A 13,100-nucleotide genomic window follows, 5' to 3' on the forward strand; every position below is an offset into this window, starting at 1 on the left:
AATTCCATGCGAAAAAATTAAAAATATTTCTTTCTATTTCGTAAAGAAAATCTTACAGTTTCATTATGGCTCACCGTGTTCTGTTGCGTATTATATTACATTTTTTTACATATTATATTACATTGTGTGATTCTTATTAATTTTACACTGTTTCACCATGTTTCAGAGCTTGAATTTCAGAATTGTTGAAATATATTCAAAAGTGATCTCGTATCAAAGTTCTCGTTGTCATAAATGCAAATATGCCAACAGGTCCTAAATTTTAACTTGGAAATAAAATAAAAAAGTATGGGGGTGGAACCTAGCCAGAACATAACAGAGTGCTGCCATGTGGCCAGAGAAAGATGTAACCAACTACCAGCGGTATCATGCTGTCAATGCATTGCATGACATCGAATCTCTAAATTAAATCAACTGCTCTCCCATGCGCCGGACATCCCGTGCATGGGAGAATTGCTTTTCTCAGACTCGGTCTCCCTTTTTTGGTCTAAACAAATCTCTAGTGTCGACGTTGCCACACGCACCAGCTAGCCCCGCCGGGCCAGCCCACACCGCGCGTCGCTTGCCTTGGCTTCAGCCGCGCCGCCTGTACGTTCGCCCGATGGATCAACATGATCAATCGCCGCACGTCTGCCGCTGTCGATGCTTTCGCCTCATATCCGTATCTCGTTGCGAATCAACATGTGGTTGAGATATTTAGGTGGACAGTGGTATCCCCAACCACCAGGGTTTAAATTCTGATGCTTGCATTATTTCTGTATTTATTTCAGGATTACCGGCGATGTGCTTTCAGTGGAAGGAGACGTTTCCGTCGACGACGAGGCGTCTACGGTGACTTCGTAAATCTCAAGATGATATGCCGGCTCAGTCTCTCAGAGGTGCTCATAGGGGTAGGGTGTGCGTGTATGCGTTCATAGGGATGAGTGTATGCGCGTATATATGAGCGTTTATGTCTGTATTGATGCTAAACAAAAAAATATCCGTATCTCGTTCAGATTACTGCTCGAATATCACAGCACGACCTCTTGCCTCGACGGTAACTCGCTGATGATATTCATCTCGATCGCTTCCCGCAGATTTATTTTGATGCATCTTCTTCCTCTAGATCAACTTTCCACGATCTTTAAAACAGCCTAGCAATGATATCACTTGTTAGAATAAATTCAAGGCATACTACTGATCATCCAAGGATCAAGCAATTACACGAGCATGACATCGAGATTTGTTAACGAGGTTCATCAATATGGCTACATCCCCGGGGCCTGACTATGGACGCTCCTCCCCATGACACCACTACAATGCCGCACGCGGTCACCCTGGACGCCAGCAAATGCCGCCGGCTTCCCCTGCGTTTCTGTGCTATTATGTTGGCATAGGTTACAATGTGTGTCTAGCCCCATTATATATGATAGACCTAGAATACAAATGTCCTAGTAGGACACGACTCCATATCGTATCTAAACACAATACAACTACAAGTCCAATTATAATCTACCTCGTATACTATATTCAACACAACTCCAATACATATTGCATGTCTTGGACCCATAGCTTTCGATTTCGATTTCGACACATCGTGCAGATGAGGCACGTCACCACGGCCACATCTAGGCGGCATTTGGATGGTACTGCCTAACAACAAGGATACAACTTCTTCCTTGACTCCGATCATCGTTCACCAAAACACCCACTAAAATGTTGGCGCGCCATGACAACATTTGAGCGAAGCCACACCCACAACCCCAAGGGTCAGCCTCCCTACAAACAGGCTACTCGCTATTCCACAAACTATCCACCCTAGATGGTAGGAATCCATCCGTGCAGAGGAGCTTCCTATCCTCTGGCTTAGCTTTTCCTCAGTCACTTTAAATGAGAACCTTGCTAACCTAGTGAGATGCCCCATTCAAGACAACGTCATAGCGGTGCTTCCATACCGTCCACGCCACAAGGACCATGACTATCCAAGTATCTGTCGAGTGCCTCTGACCCGAATCAATCAAAGTACACCGGTCACTAGCTCAGAACCATGGTTGGGTATCCATTGAGGCCTTCCCCTGTGGCCAAGAATGTCCGCCCACACCTATCTTGCAAGCACGCATTCAAAGCATGTGATGGACTTGTGTCCGGTGCATGTTCACAAAAAGGGCATTCCGCCAGATGAGCCAGGCCTCGCCATTCTAATCTATCAACCGTCCAACACCGGTTTCTCATCACAAGCCGTGAGAACATCATGCACGAGGAGTGCTTGGGAACGCCAAATCTGAACCATGCCAGTGTTCTCCACCCGACAAGCAAAGGGTGCCCGGTAAGCGGAGAGAGAGTAGAGAAGTGGGCGTCGCTCTCCTATGCTCAGACTAGAGCGTCCATAACGCCCTGAAGAAGCTACACCTCGGTCAAGCTGATCCACCAGCCAAATGAATTCACTGAGCACCTCTCGTACATATTAGGCGTCACATCCGCCCACCACCTTTCGTTCAATACCTTGCACACAATGCGCTTTCGGATGGCCTTCTTCTTAACAAAAGCGAAGAGGTTGTGCACGATGTCTTCTAGCCTCCCCTTGCTCAACCACTAGTCCGTCCAGAAGAGCGCCGAGGCATCGTTCCCCAACCTACACCTAGTACCGGACTTGTAGACACTGTCGGAGCTACATGTGCTCCTGCAGCAGCGTTCCCCAACTTTGACAAAATATCTGAAGAAATTTTATTAAGAGGTGCTTAATTAGAAAAAAAAATAGTGTATGGCCCCCTCAGAGATTGCTAGGGTTGCCTTTTGCCCCTCCAGCATTTCTTATCTAGCTCCGTCACTGCTTGTAGACCATGGCAGTTTGCATGATTTCCTCAAAACCAAGATGCGCCACTTCAATAAATGGCATTCTCGCGTTGTTTTCTTTCGATGGTTGTCCTTGTCCCTCAAAACCCCGTCCCACTTACAGAAACCTCTCGAAACATGGAAATTTCTCGACACTGGTGACTAGAAGTTGCCCATACCTGTCGGCTTAAAATTGCACAAACTGAGGCTTTCCAAAATCTGACACTGGTTGAAACCTGCTAATGCAATCTCCGATTTGTTTTTCCCCCTCCTAACTTCTGAAACTAAACTAAACCGCTCCAGTTTGGAATGCATTTCAACGGTGCAACGGCTACCACAACTTTTGGTTTGTGGTTTCTAATTCTGATCGATGCGGACAAACTGTAGATTTGGCAGTTTATTTTTGGGAGCTCTCAGCATGGCCACAACTTTCAGAAGTTCACGAGCACCGCACGCAGTATAGACCAGATGTTGCTGCTCTGTAGTAGGAAATGAAAATGAGTTCGTTTTGCATTTGGGCACATGCATGGCGCTGACAGGAAAGGCGAATCCAATAGTTCAAATGGCACAGCGTGTAGTCGACTATGTTCTCGCTGGAGATGTCAACAACAGAAATCAAGACAAACTGTAGCAATCATTGAAAGTGAGCATGGTCCTTCCATAAATTTGATAAATGAACACCATTAGGGACCTACACATGACATAAGAGTGGAATCTGCAAAGTCCAATCTTGTGTCACATCATTGCAGCAAACAACAGCATGAATACACGGAAATGAAAATCGTAGTGGCTGATCTATATATACCATGGAAGAGAGGAATGGAAATGAAAATAGATGGGTAAAAGATGAACCATATAGATGTAGATCTGGATCTACCATCAAAATGGTTAGAAGAGGAAAGCACGAATATTGGGCCGTTCTCCTGTCCATTTACAATCTTCATAAATATATATATTTGATCTTTCTGGGATATGTACGCACCACGACAACCAAAACCTCGCAAAAACTAAAAAGAATGCCAACTCTATACCATCTAACGCTCATACAAAGAATCAGAAGTTATGAATGAAATTTCTCCCATCTCGCTAGAAGGGAGCGAATACTAGACAACCATATGTAGCAACCGATACAAGATAGCAGCTTTCAAACTAAATATATATATCAAACTCGGGAAGAGCGAGCACAACTGAGGGGGATCCTTATCTTCTAGCATTCACAGCCTGACGAGCGTTGTTGCCTTCCAGCACCGCCCATGTCGATTGTATCAGGGAGATATCTACAAGAATTTAGCAAAACGTCAATATAGCTGCTAACATACTGTTAGTGCATCTCCGTGTTGCTATTTTGAAATGCCCTCCCCTCCAAGGAAAATAATCGAGTAAGAATTATCCCTTTGTATAAACAACGCATCTACTGCAAGAAGTAAACTTACATATCTTCTTCAGGTTCATTCTTGATAGCATTCCTTGCTATACACTCGAAAGCTGCTTCCACATTGAAGCCTTCTTTAGCAGACGTCTCAAAATAAGGGATGTTTCCCTTGGAAGCACACCAAGCTTTAGCCTTTTTCTCAGAAACCTGAAAGACAAGTGGTCTCAAAAATATCATAAAGTATATATATCAAGTGAAAGCAAGAAAAATAGGCACTTTGTTGCGAAGAATACTCACAGTCCTGCTGTTACCACCATCAACATCAATCTTGTTTCCAAGTAAAACAAAAGGGAAATTCTCTGGATCTGATGGGCTAGCCTGCAACAGGAATGACGGGCCAAACTTTCAATATACCATACATATTGCAGTACATTTGATCGACCGGCAACTAAGCAAGCTACTTACTTGAATTAGAAATTCCTCACGCCAGTTGTTGAGTTTTTCAAACGACTTGGTAACATTGACATCATATACAAGAACACAACAGTCAGCTCCCCGGTAAAACGCCACACCGAGACTCTGAAAACGTTCCTGTCCAGCCGTGTCCCATATCTAGGTTCCAGGAAAAACAAAAATGTGGTAAGATTAAATGAGAGTGGAACTATTGTTTCACAAGGAACAAAGTAGACAGATGTACATTCTAGTGTTCTCATAAAAATATTCAGGCTATAGATATACGTAATGATTAACTAGCTAGGGCAGTGAAGATTTGGGGTTAGTTCGCTTTTTTTGTCCCAATAACGCACGCAATCCACGCTTCTTTGCAATAGAAGAAGAAAGACACACAGCAGCAAGCACAACAAAAATGAAGGCTTCACAGCAACCAAAAACAAAATACACGCAAAAGCAGAACAGAAAAAAAAACTATAAGCAGCTAGGCCATTTGCACTAGCAAAATAACATCAACCATATTAAGCGTCCGGTGAATGCACACAGAGTTACTTCACTGAATTGTGCAAAATACATAATTTAGGTAATAAAATCATTGGACCGATATTAACGAAAACGTAACAGAATGTTCTTCGTATTTGTTTCCATCTTTTTTAAAGAGAGTACAATTATTTTCACTTGCAGTCAAGATTATTTAAGAATGTTGTTCATACTTCAGTTCATTTCATCTTAGAAAAGTATCTAATGTTATCAACTAGTAATCACAGCCATCAGAATATTTGTAAATCAAGTAAAATAGCTAAAATCAAATCAAGCAGCATACCAAATACAAAGTTTGCTATTGTAAAAAAGTATCTAATGTTATCAAGTAATCACAGCCATCGGAAAATTTGTAAATCAAGTAAAATAGCTAGAATCAAATCAAGCAGCATACCAAATACAAAGTTTGCTATTGTATAACTAAAAAGACAGTGGACTCCAAAAAAAAAATCATTTGTTTATGCTTATTCAAATAAACTACCCGGCGGGGATAAAAAGACAAATGTCTGAACCTCAGGTATAGGTATAAATGAATTGTTTGGCTATCCCATATGGTCATATCCTTGATTTAAATATGATGAATGAGAGATGGGCCATAGAGAACGCAGCTGAACAGGCTGTTTCATTGCTGTCCTGTTAAATAGAAAAGATGGCAGGGTCTCTGAACGTTCAATACTCTAGTCCAGATTTAAGAAAGTTGAGTGCCAGCGGATAACAGCTCAACAAAGTAGTTCATTCCCAGTCATAAAAATCTGGAAATTTCTTAGTCTTAACCAAAGCAAGCAAGTCGGTACATGGTCCATAAAGTTCGAGTAATGGTACCTATGTGTTAATCAATTTATGACAATCAGAGTACTGCAGTATTGGGACGCATCAATTATACTATATGTAACAGAGTAACAGAAAGAGACCCCAGAGTAAGATAAAAAAGGATAGGACCGATGGCTACAATATAAGTAATATTGCATAGCTTTTTAATAGTAACTCACATTAGTGAAGCCATAACTTAGCAAAAGTCATGTTTCCTCTGGACTTGGCCAGATTTTATTTTTCTTTGTTCATGCACATAGTGTTGGGCCACTGGAAGGTGTAAGACAGCTTTCTCTCTGTCTTAATGCACAGACATGCAATTCCCCTGCATTGTTTCTAATTACTATTTTTCCCTCTGAACTACGGTCTCAGTCCTCTAATCCTTGAGAAATTGTAATATAGAGGCAGTGCAAACCAAGTGGACAACTGAACTAGAGCTGAACTGATGTAATTTCTTATGACATAATGTGCCTTTCGATTGGGTAAGGTAAATCTACCCTAAAAACAATCCAACCATCTGTAATCGCATTAACCTATCCGATAAGCACCTACCAGCAGAACGTTTGCAAAAGTATATTCTTTCGAATTGGGTAAGGTAAATCTACCCTAAAAACAATCCAACCATCTGTAATTGCATTAACCTATCCGATAATCACCCACCAGCAGAACGTTTGCAAAAGTACATAACTCTATAATAAACCAAAAATGTCGCTTATGTTGACCTGAATAACTCAGGAACCAACCTTCTCAACCTGTCATAAACAAACTGCAGAGTACAAGGGTCCTAGTTTAGTAGTACTACCACTAAACTTGATCATCATCGGACCTACTCAAGAATTCAGAACACTAACCAGAGAATGGGAACTTTTCGGTTTCACGCAAGTGTCACATACTCACATCTCTAACAGCATAGAATCTGTTAGTGTTCTAATACACCCAGAGCTAATTGCCCAACAATAAAACTAGCACCAAGCACGTCAGTAGTAGATTGAATGAAGAACCTGTAGAGTGAAGAGGCGGTCGTCGATCTTGACCTCCTTGGTGAGGAAATCGGCGCCGATGGTGGCCTTGTACTGGTTGCTGAACTTGTTGTTGACGTACCTGCACAGGAACCAACCACCCAAATCGTTCAAACCCCCCGCACAGAAATAACCCGAATCAGACGAATCGGACAGGGAGAGATTGCCGTTCGGCCTTACTGGTTCATCAGCGACGTCTTCCCGACCCTGACGACGAACAAAAACAAAAGCGCAGGCAAGGGTGATCAGACAACAGCGAAACATCACACCCGAAAGGAAATCCAAAACAAAAGTGGGGTGGAAGGCGTGAGTGATTGCCGCGCACGCACCCGCTGTCGCCGAGGATGATGACCTTGAGGAGCATTCGCCTGCGCGACGCCATGGCCGCGGATCTGGGGCGGAGGGCGGGGCTACGCGCGGGGCGGGGGGTAAGGGGGGAGCGGGTGCTGAGGAGGAGGAGGAGGTCGGAAGATTTTGCGCCGTGTGTTGGTCTGGTTTGCTTGGCTTTGCTTTGGGATTGGTGTGTGCGCGCCGTTGTCACGGGAAAGGAGAAAGATCGGTTTTGTTGGAAGGCTTCGCCGCTCCGCCTCCACCTGTTTCGTTTGGGTGGACGCGTTGCCGGGCGGGCGAATTATTACTCCGTCAATTTTTTAGAGTAGCGACAGACAGACAGACAGCAGTATTGTTTTCATTATTTATTAATCGTCGATGATAATAAAAAATAAGATTGATTGGGACAGGCAGATTTTGTCCAACTGATGGCTCTGTGCTACCTACAAGTATGATAATTAAAAATTATTATTGTACACGGTTCATCCGCGTCTGAGTGACACATATATGCATGTGCACACGGTGTCTTCAGTGCTGGAAAGAAGGGACTAATGTACTGCCGACTAGTAACTGTTGTCTCTTTCATACTGCACCTGCTACAGATTTTACGAAGAAAGTTAAGTCAGAATGAACGCAGGCAGGGGTCGTTTGGTCTGAGGCTAAGATTTTATTATTTTTATTTTTTTGAAACAAGGAAAATGGCTTGAATAAGAAGGTTTAAGAATCTTGGCCAAAGGCCAGGTAACAAGCATCACTCTCGCGGCATTATATTACATAAATATTTCGCCTCGACAAGGCACCACAATGAAGTTTCCGCTTTGATGTGAGTTGCAATCACCCCGATCGGAATCACGGTGCTGCAGAACACATGTGCATTTCGCTCGTTTCAGATTTCCCAAGAGATAAGAAGCATAAGGGAAAGAAGCGCCCTTCGAGATTGTGACCTCCCAGAAGCAATGTTGCGCCACCACTCCTTGATAGGAACCATGCCTCCCCAATTCGTAGGATGGACATCATGTAAACCAAGCCATGTTTTGATCATTATCCAGACTCTAACTGGGTAACGACATTGGAAGAGAAGGTGGGTTATTGATTCCGGCGTTTGTTTGCATAGCGGGCAAAGGTTACAGTTTGGTCAGCCCCTGCGCTGAAGCCGGTCAGCCGTCCATATCCTATTGTTGATGGCCAACCAAGCAAAAAAATTGTATTTGGGAGGAGCCCAATTCTTCCACATCAAAAGAGGCATATCCGAGGCTAAGATGGACACACCTAATGTTTGTTAGCTCAATAAGAACACCATTGAAACTCAACGGTCTTGCATAAACCGACCGGCACCTTTTGTCAACAGATTCTGAATGCTACTTGGTTTTATATTGGAAAAAGTTTATCATGTTCATATCATATACGCTAGCTAACTGGAACGCAACCGCAGCTGCATGACTGCAGCAGACGTTGGGATGCTTCGGCTGCACCGAAAACAAATGAGAGGGGAAGCATACAGCCTGGTCCAACGAATCCATGCCTGCTGTATCTCCCTGGCTCTTCCCCTGAACTCAACAGCATCTCGCTAGCCAGTTAGCTTTCTTCCAAGCATGACACCAAAGTTCAGACGGCTGACAGCCAATGTATGATCATGCATCTACGGAAAGATGCAGTGCAAACGGAAGTAAAATTGCAGAGGAAGCACGTAAATGCGTCTAACAAAAGAACTATATATATATCTCAAGAACAAAATATCATTTTTGTTCGTTGCAACCAAGTCAGCTGGCAGCTTATGTGAATTCAGCTATGCTGTGGATTTACAAATGATGTCCTGAGGTTAACTCTCTCCAAGGAAAGGGAAAGTGGTCATCTCATGGAAGCCTGGCTCTCGACGTCGCCGTCGTCTCGCTTCGTACTAGTCCCCAACTCCACCTCCTGCGTCTGCTGATGGCCGTCGCTGCTCGGGACGGGCGGGTTCTGGTGCTCCTGCTCGTGCTCGCCGCTGGACGGTGTTAGCTGGCTGCTCTGGAAGCTGCTGGTGCCGAGCGCCATCTTCCTGAACTTCTTCAGGTCCTCGTTGTACTGGCTGGTGTCATACTCGGAGCTGGCGTGCGATCCCATGAACCGGCTGTGGCCAGGCCGGACGCCTTCGTGCAGATCATCCAGCGACACGTCGCCTTCCAGGGCCCGAACAACCTGTTCGTCACAGAGGATCGAGGTTAGCTTAACTCCATCTAGCACACAATGGGGATGAGGTCGAAGTAAAGAGTGATGAATTTGTGTCGACGAGATAAGGATACAAGGGAAGAAGAGAAACAAGTGTAGAAATGTACCTGGCTCATGCGTGGGCGTCGCCGTGCAGAATGGCGTACACATGCGGCTGCGCAGGCGATCATCCTTGCCATCTCGTTATCATTGAAATCGATTCCCATGTGGGGATCCACTAAAGCATCGTGATTACCATCCTCGAGTGCTTGTGTCATCAAAGGCCTTGCCTGCAAGGAGAAAGAAAGGAAGAGGATCCAACTCAAATATAGATGTTACTAGAAAGGTACTCCGTATCGAAAACTTGAAGATGGTAAACTCTCTGACAAGAATAAATACAAAGGTCAAGGCAGCCCATTTTGTCGACGAATAGCAAGTAAAATATGAAGGAATAGATCCTATGGTTGTTACTTCAGAAGCCCAAGGCAGCCCTCAAGGATGATTGGAATTTAGTGACAAGATTAACTACAGTAAATCTTATCTAGGAATAGATCCCTTGCAGTATTTTTTAAGTTAAAACACCAAAAATTTACCAAGAAATACTCCTCTTCCAAAAAGACCCATAAATGAAAATGAGTAGAAAAAATACAACAATGACTAATTTGACCAGCACGGTGGACAACAAATTTAACTTACCCAGTCAACCAAGCTGTCATCCATATGCGCTTGCTTTGAACTTACAGGCCGGCGTCCAGTTATTAATTCAAGAAGCATTACTCCAAAAGAAAAGACATCTGATTTCTCAGTGAGCTTGCCAGAAGAAGCATACTCTGGTGCAAGGTACCTAAGGGGAAAACAAGACTATCAGGGCAGTAATTATAATACAGCAGATTGCACATTATGAGCTAGAACAATGTCGATCTCTTGCTATATATATCATCATGATTGATCTCATTTCAAGCATTTGAGATACTCTTTCACTGTCCCAGAAAGCAAAAGGATAGTTTCACTGGAAGATCGAACTTACCCAAATGTGCCCATTACTCTGGTGGAAACATGGGTGTTATTATCAGAGGTTAACTTTGCAAGTCCAAAATCTGCCACCTGTTAAAAAAAGGTTTACTTAGTGAATTACACATCTAACAGTTTGTATTAGTAGGCTGATATGAACTCTGTTTATGATGATTGGCTACACATCAATTTATCACAACTCTCAACCTTAGTTTCTAAATTTACTCATATCAACCAATGACATTCAGGATTTTACACTACACTAGCAACTAAACTTAGTTGGGACCAGGGGAAGAAAGACTCTCAGAATTCTCAGTAGAAATGAAACCCAAAGGAAAATGGGTATCATGCCTTAGCTTCACATCTGTAATCCAGAAGAATATTTGATGCCTTTATGTCACGATGAATGATCTTTGGATGGCCTGCGAAGTACAGAAATAAAATCATGACAGAACAGCCACATATCTTTTTCAATGTGAAAAAGCAAAAGAAAAGCATAACAAGTAGGTATGTGTGTGTGAGCTCACAGTCTTCGTGAAGATAGGCCAATCCCTTCGCAGAACCCAAAGCAATACGTAGTCTTGAAGGCCAGTCCATAGTTGGTCCACGCCTTCCTGAAAAAGAGGTGAGAAATAACCTGAAGGCAATAACAAATGCTCAAGAGAATACAGACCAAATGAAGATAGCAGCTTTTTTGCATGACACGAGCTTCAGAGCAATGTTTTCTGAATCTTCAAGAAAAAGGTAGCCAATAAACCTAGAAAGCGTTGCCCCTTTCGGGTGGTAGCAAAAACAAAGTTGTATCTTCCCAGTTTGACAAAATCAGGGAAAGTTATTAAAGACTAAAGAAAAGGTGGCGATAAAGCTGATATCTTCTGGAATGGATTTGGTTGTGATTATTATTACCATTAATGAAACTCTCTTGCAGTCATGGTATTTCATTTTCTGAACAATGCAACTGCTCAAATTGTCAATTTACTCGAACAAGGTCTCTTTTTCATAGCCAAGATAATAATTTAAATCATGTAGTACCACAGATTTAACTTTGTAAATCACCCCGATAATTACTAACCGACAACTCATACGGCAACTGATAACGATAAACTGGCAATAGCTAGGATATTCATGGGTACAAAATATGGAACCAAAAAATACAAAAGATGGCATAGTTCACTTTCTCGGACAAGATTAAAGAGCATTCTGAGAGAGAAGAAACAATCATGATTGAAACATAGTGAGAAAACATACCATGTAAATGGAATTCTAATGTGTTATTGGGAACAAACTCATAGACAAGCAACCTCTTATCTTCAGAAATGCAATAACCAACCAACGTCACGAGATGTTTATGATGTACTCGGCTGATAATCTCAACCTCTGCCTGGAACTCACGCTCTCCCTGCCCACTTCCATCTCTCAATTGCTTAACGGCAACTTCTGTGCCATCTGGCAGCACTCCTTTGTGAACAAATCCAAAGCCACCTTGCCCGAGAAGATTAGCATCGGCGAATTCATTGGTCGCCACAGCCAACTCTTCATAAGTAAAAGTGCATTTCGAGAAGCTGAGGGCGTTGCCAAACGGTGATTGCAGGGGTCGATTCTCACCGCCGCCTGAGAAATGTGAACCCGAACCACTGCTGTTTACATTGACCGGAGGCGGCGGCTGTTTAGTGGAAGGATGTGAATTCATCTTCACAACATGATCAGGGGGTGGCGGAGGGGCATTATGCTGCCACCCATATTGATCCCCTGCAGAAGAACAAGAATCATAATTAAAGATGAGAGTGACTCGTGTTGAAAAATAATAATTACAAATGGATTCCCCTGTTACAAAATCTAATAAACAAGAAATGATTGCACGAAGTTTAAGAATGAAGTAGACACATTTACATTTCTGATACTAAGTTACTAACACACTTCGAAAAGGAGAACATACTTTCCCTCACAGATTTGCCTTGTACAAATCAGATTCCATGAAGAAGAATGAAAAAATATGCAGACCTAGTGGTTATTTTATCCTTTTCTCGAAATTGCCCGTTTGGATTATAGCAAACAAAGATGAAGCTTCCTGTGATGACTACCCCATACTAAAATTAGCCATGCTAATATATTAATAAACATATAGGTTAAGACGTACTAATATATTTCTGACGGAAATTTTGATATTTTTATGTCCATAACGCCATAATAGCATGATTAAAAGAGGACCCATCTTGAAGGCACCAAAAAACTGGAACGTAAGTCATACTTGTACGTCACAAGCCAACGCACATTTGCCAAGAACAGCGGGATAATTGCAAGCGACAGCGATGTGCCTTGCTAGTGAGACAAAGAACGCACATGAGATCTGTATGGTACTGTATCTGCTCCGAGACAAAGAGTCATGGAGGGTGCACAGCTGCCATCTCACCTTTGAACGGCGGCGGGGGCGGCGGCGGCGGCGGGTGCCCGTAGTAGTGCAGGTGGTGGGGCGGCGGGGGAGGCGGAGGGTGGTGCGGGTGGTGCCGCCTCTTCTTCTTGAGCATGCAGAAGCAGAGCAGGCTGGCGAGCAGCAGCGCGATCAGCCCGCC

At 43.2% G+C, this 13,100-nt stretch overlaps 2 protein-coding genes across 2 annotated transcripts; both read right to left on the bottom strand.

The window, feature by feature from the left end:
• Nucleotides 1–3,735: 3,735 nt before the first annotated feature.
• LOC125529667 (ras-related protein Rab7) lies at nt 3,736–7,569 on the bottom strand. The gene is made up of 7 exons (XM_048694092.1): nt 7,332–7,569; nt 7,183–7,209; nt 6,985–7,084; nt 4,649–4,795; nt 4,481–4,561; nt 4,245–4,390; nt 3,736–4,088 (listed from the first exon to the last, which is right to left on the bottom strand). Exons 1-7 carry the CDS (start codon nt 7,382–7,384, stop codon nt 4,019–4,021), a joined length of 624 nt encoding a protein of 207 aa, XP_048550049.1. The 5' UTR covers nt 7,385–7,569; the 3' UTR covers nt 3,736–4,018.
• Nucleotides 7,570–9,024: 1,455 nt separating this feature from the next.
• On the bottom strand, nt 9,025–13,094 carry LOC125529666 (proline-rich receptor-like protein kinase PERK1). The gene is made up of 8 exons (XM_048694090.1): nt 12,941–13,094; nt 11,779–12,279; nt 11,058–11,144; nt 10,882–10,952; nt 10,547–10,623; nt 10,216–10,363; nt 9,648–9,809; nt 9,025–9,510 (listed from the first exon to the last, which is right to left on the bottom strand). The coding sequence occupies exons 1-8, from the start codon at nt 13,053–13,055 to the stop codon at nt 9,181–9,183; spliced, it is 1,491 nt and encodes a 496-aa protein (XP_048550047.1). The 5' UTR covers nt 13,056–13,094; the 3' UTR covers nt 9,025–9,180.
• Nucleotides 13,095–13,100: the final 6 nt, after the last annotated feature.

Source organism: Triticum urartu, unplaced genomic scaffold (genome assembly GCF_003073215.2).
Source record: "Triticum urartu cultivar G1812 unplaced genomic scaffold, Tu2.1 TuUngrouped_contig_5757, whole genome shotgun sequence".
NCBI lineage: Eukaryota > Viridiplantae > Streptophyta > Magnoliopsida > Poales > Poaceae > Triticum > Triticum urartu.

Excerpts from the sequence above, each read along its gene's own strand:
- LOC125529667 (XM_048694092.1), bottom strand. The coding sequence starts at position 7,384 with ATGGCGTCGCGCAGGCGAATGCTCCTCAAGGTCATCATCCTCGGCGAC. Across the intron at positions 7,210-7,331 it reads ATCATCCTCGGCGACAGCGG|GGTCGGGAAGACGTCGCTGA; the intron begins GTGCGTGCGCGG and ends GTTCGTCGTCAG. Across the intron at positions 4,796-6,984 it reads ACCGCCTCTTCACTCTACAG|ATATGGGACACGGCTGGACA; the intron begins GTTCTTCATTCA and ends CCTGGAACCTAG.
- LOC125529666 (XM_048694090.1), bottom strand. The coding sequence starts at position 13,055 with ATGCTCAAGAAGAAGAGGCGGCACCACCCGCACCACCCTCCGCCTCCC. Across the intron at positions 11,145-11,778 it reads ATTAGAATTCCATTTACATG|GAAGGCGTGGACCAACTATG; the intron begins GTATGTTTTCTC and ends CCTCTTTTTCAG. Across the intron at positions 10,364-10,546 it reads AGAGTAATGGGCACATTTGG|GTACCTTGCACCAGAGTATG; the intron begins GTAAGTTCGATC and ends TTTTCCCCTTAG.